This window comes from Coenobita brevimanus, chromosome 37, assembly GCF_032717465.1.
Source record: "Coenobita brevimanus isolate Jiangsu-jjx chromosome 37, ASM3271746v2, whole genome shotgun sequence".
Lineage (NCBI taxonomy): Eukaryota > Metazoa > Arthropoda > Malacostraca > Decapoda > Coenobitidae > Coenobita > Coenobita brevimanus.
In genome coordinates, this window is record NC_136990.1 from 1,842,275 (window position 1) to 1,843,667 (window position 1,393).

At 47.7% G+C, this 1,393-nt stretch overlaps 1 protein-coding gene across 1 annotated transcript in view; it reads left to right on the forward strand.

The window, feature by feature from the left end:
• Positions 1–1,393, forward strand: part of LOC145396387 (uncharacterized) — a 6,980-nt gene extending 5,587 nt beyond the window's left edge. The window contains exon 6 of the mRNA XM_080269779.1: positions 854–1,393. Within this exon, the coding sequence (XP_080125905.1) occupies positions 854–1,393 (540 nt within the window). The remainder of the gene's footprint in view (positions 1–853) is intronic.

Genomic DNA, 1,393 nt, shown 5'->3' on the forward strand with positions numbered 1-1,393 from the left:
CCATCTCAGCAGTTACTTCAACAAACAAGGGATGAGGCTATGGCACACCTAATGTCTGACTTGGCTCGTATCTCTGACTGGGGTAAAAATATTCTAGTTGTTTTTAATGCATCAAAGACTCAGTTCTTACACCTATCAACCCGACACAATCTTCCACAGGTGTACCCACTAATGTTTAATAATATTCAGCTTAATCCTGCATCATCCTTGAACATGCTTGGGGTTTCATTCACTCGGGACTTATCTTGGAAAGACCATATTACATCTCTTGTAAAATCTGCTTCCAAGAGATTGGGTGTGCTAAGCCGACTCCGTACCTTCTTTACACCTGCACAGTTGTTGACTTTATACACGGGCTTTATTTGCCCCTGTGTAGAGTACAACTCTAATGTGTGGGAAGGCTCCCCACATATAGCTCTTCTCAATAGGGTGGAGTCAAAAGCTTTTCGACTCATTAACTCTCCTCGTCTTACTGGCTCCCTTCAACCTGTCTCTTTGCTGCGCTGTTGTACAAGCTGCTCTAGGTCATTAAGGATAGAAAAGGTGAAGGCTTGTTCACCAGGTGGATCAGTGAAAGGAGAGGTGAGCCAAAGGTGGTGGTGAACATTGAAATCTCCTAGAATGGAGATTTCACAGAAAGGAGAAATGGATAGAATGTGTTCGATCATAGAAGTAAGATAGTCAAAGAATTTTTGATAGTCAGTAGAATTAGGAGATAAGTAAACAGCGCAGATATATTTAGAGAATGACAGGAGAGCCAAAGCCAGAGTGTAGAGAATTCAGTAGTTGCGGACATATACACAATAGCTTCGTTACACCTCTTCCTTTACGATTTATCTTATTGTCTCTCCAGGGCGGCAAGCATCACAGTGGCCACGGCAAGAAGGGTCACCACGAGAAGGGCCACTACCACGACGACCACAAGGGCCATGATGGACACTACGGCCACAAAGGACACTACGGCCACAAGAGCTCCTACGGCAAGAAAGGTGGACACAAAGGACATTATGGCCACGACGACAAAAAGGGCTATGGCCATGATCACGGACATGGGGGCTATGGCCATGATCACGGACATGGGGGATATGGCCATGATCACGGACATGGGGGCTATGGCCATGATCACGGACATGGGGGCTATGGCCATGATCACGGACATGGAGGCTATGGCCATGATCACGGACATGGAGGCTATGGCCATGATCACGGACATGGAGGCTATGGCCATGATCACGGACATGGAGGCTATGGCCATGATCACGGACATGGAGGAGGCTATGGCCATGATCACGGACATGGGGGGTATGGCCATGATCACGGACATGGGGGGTATGGCCATGATGAACACAAGGGGTATGGCCACGATCACGGACATGGGGGATATGGCCACTAA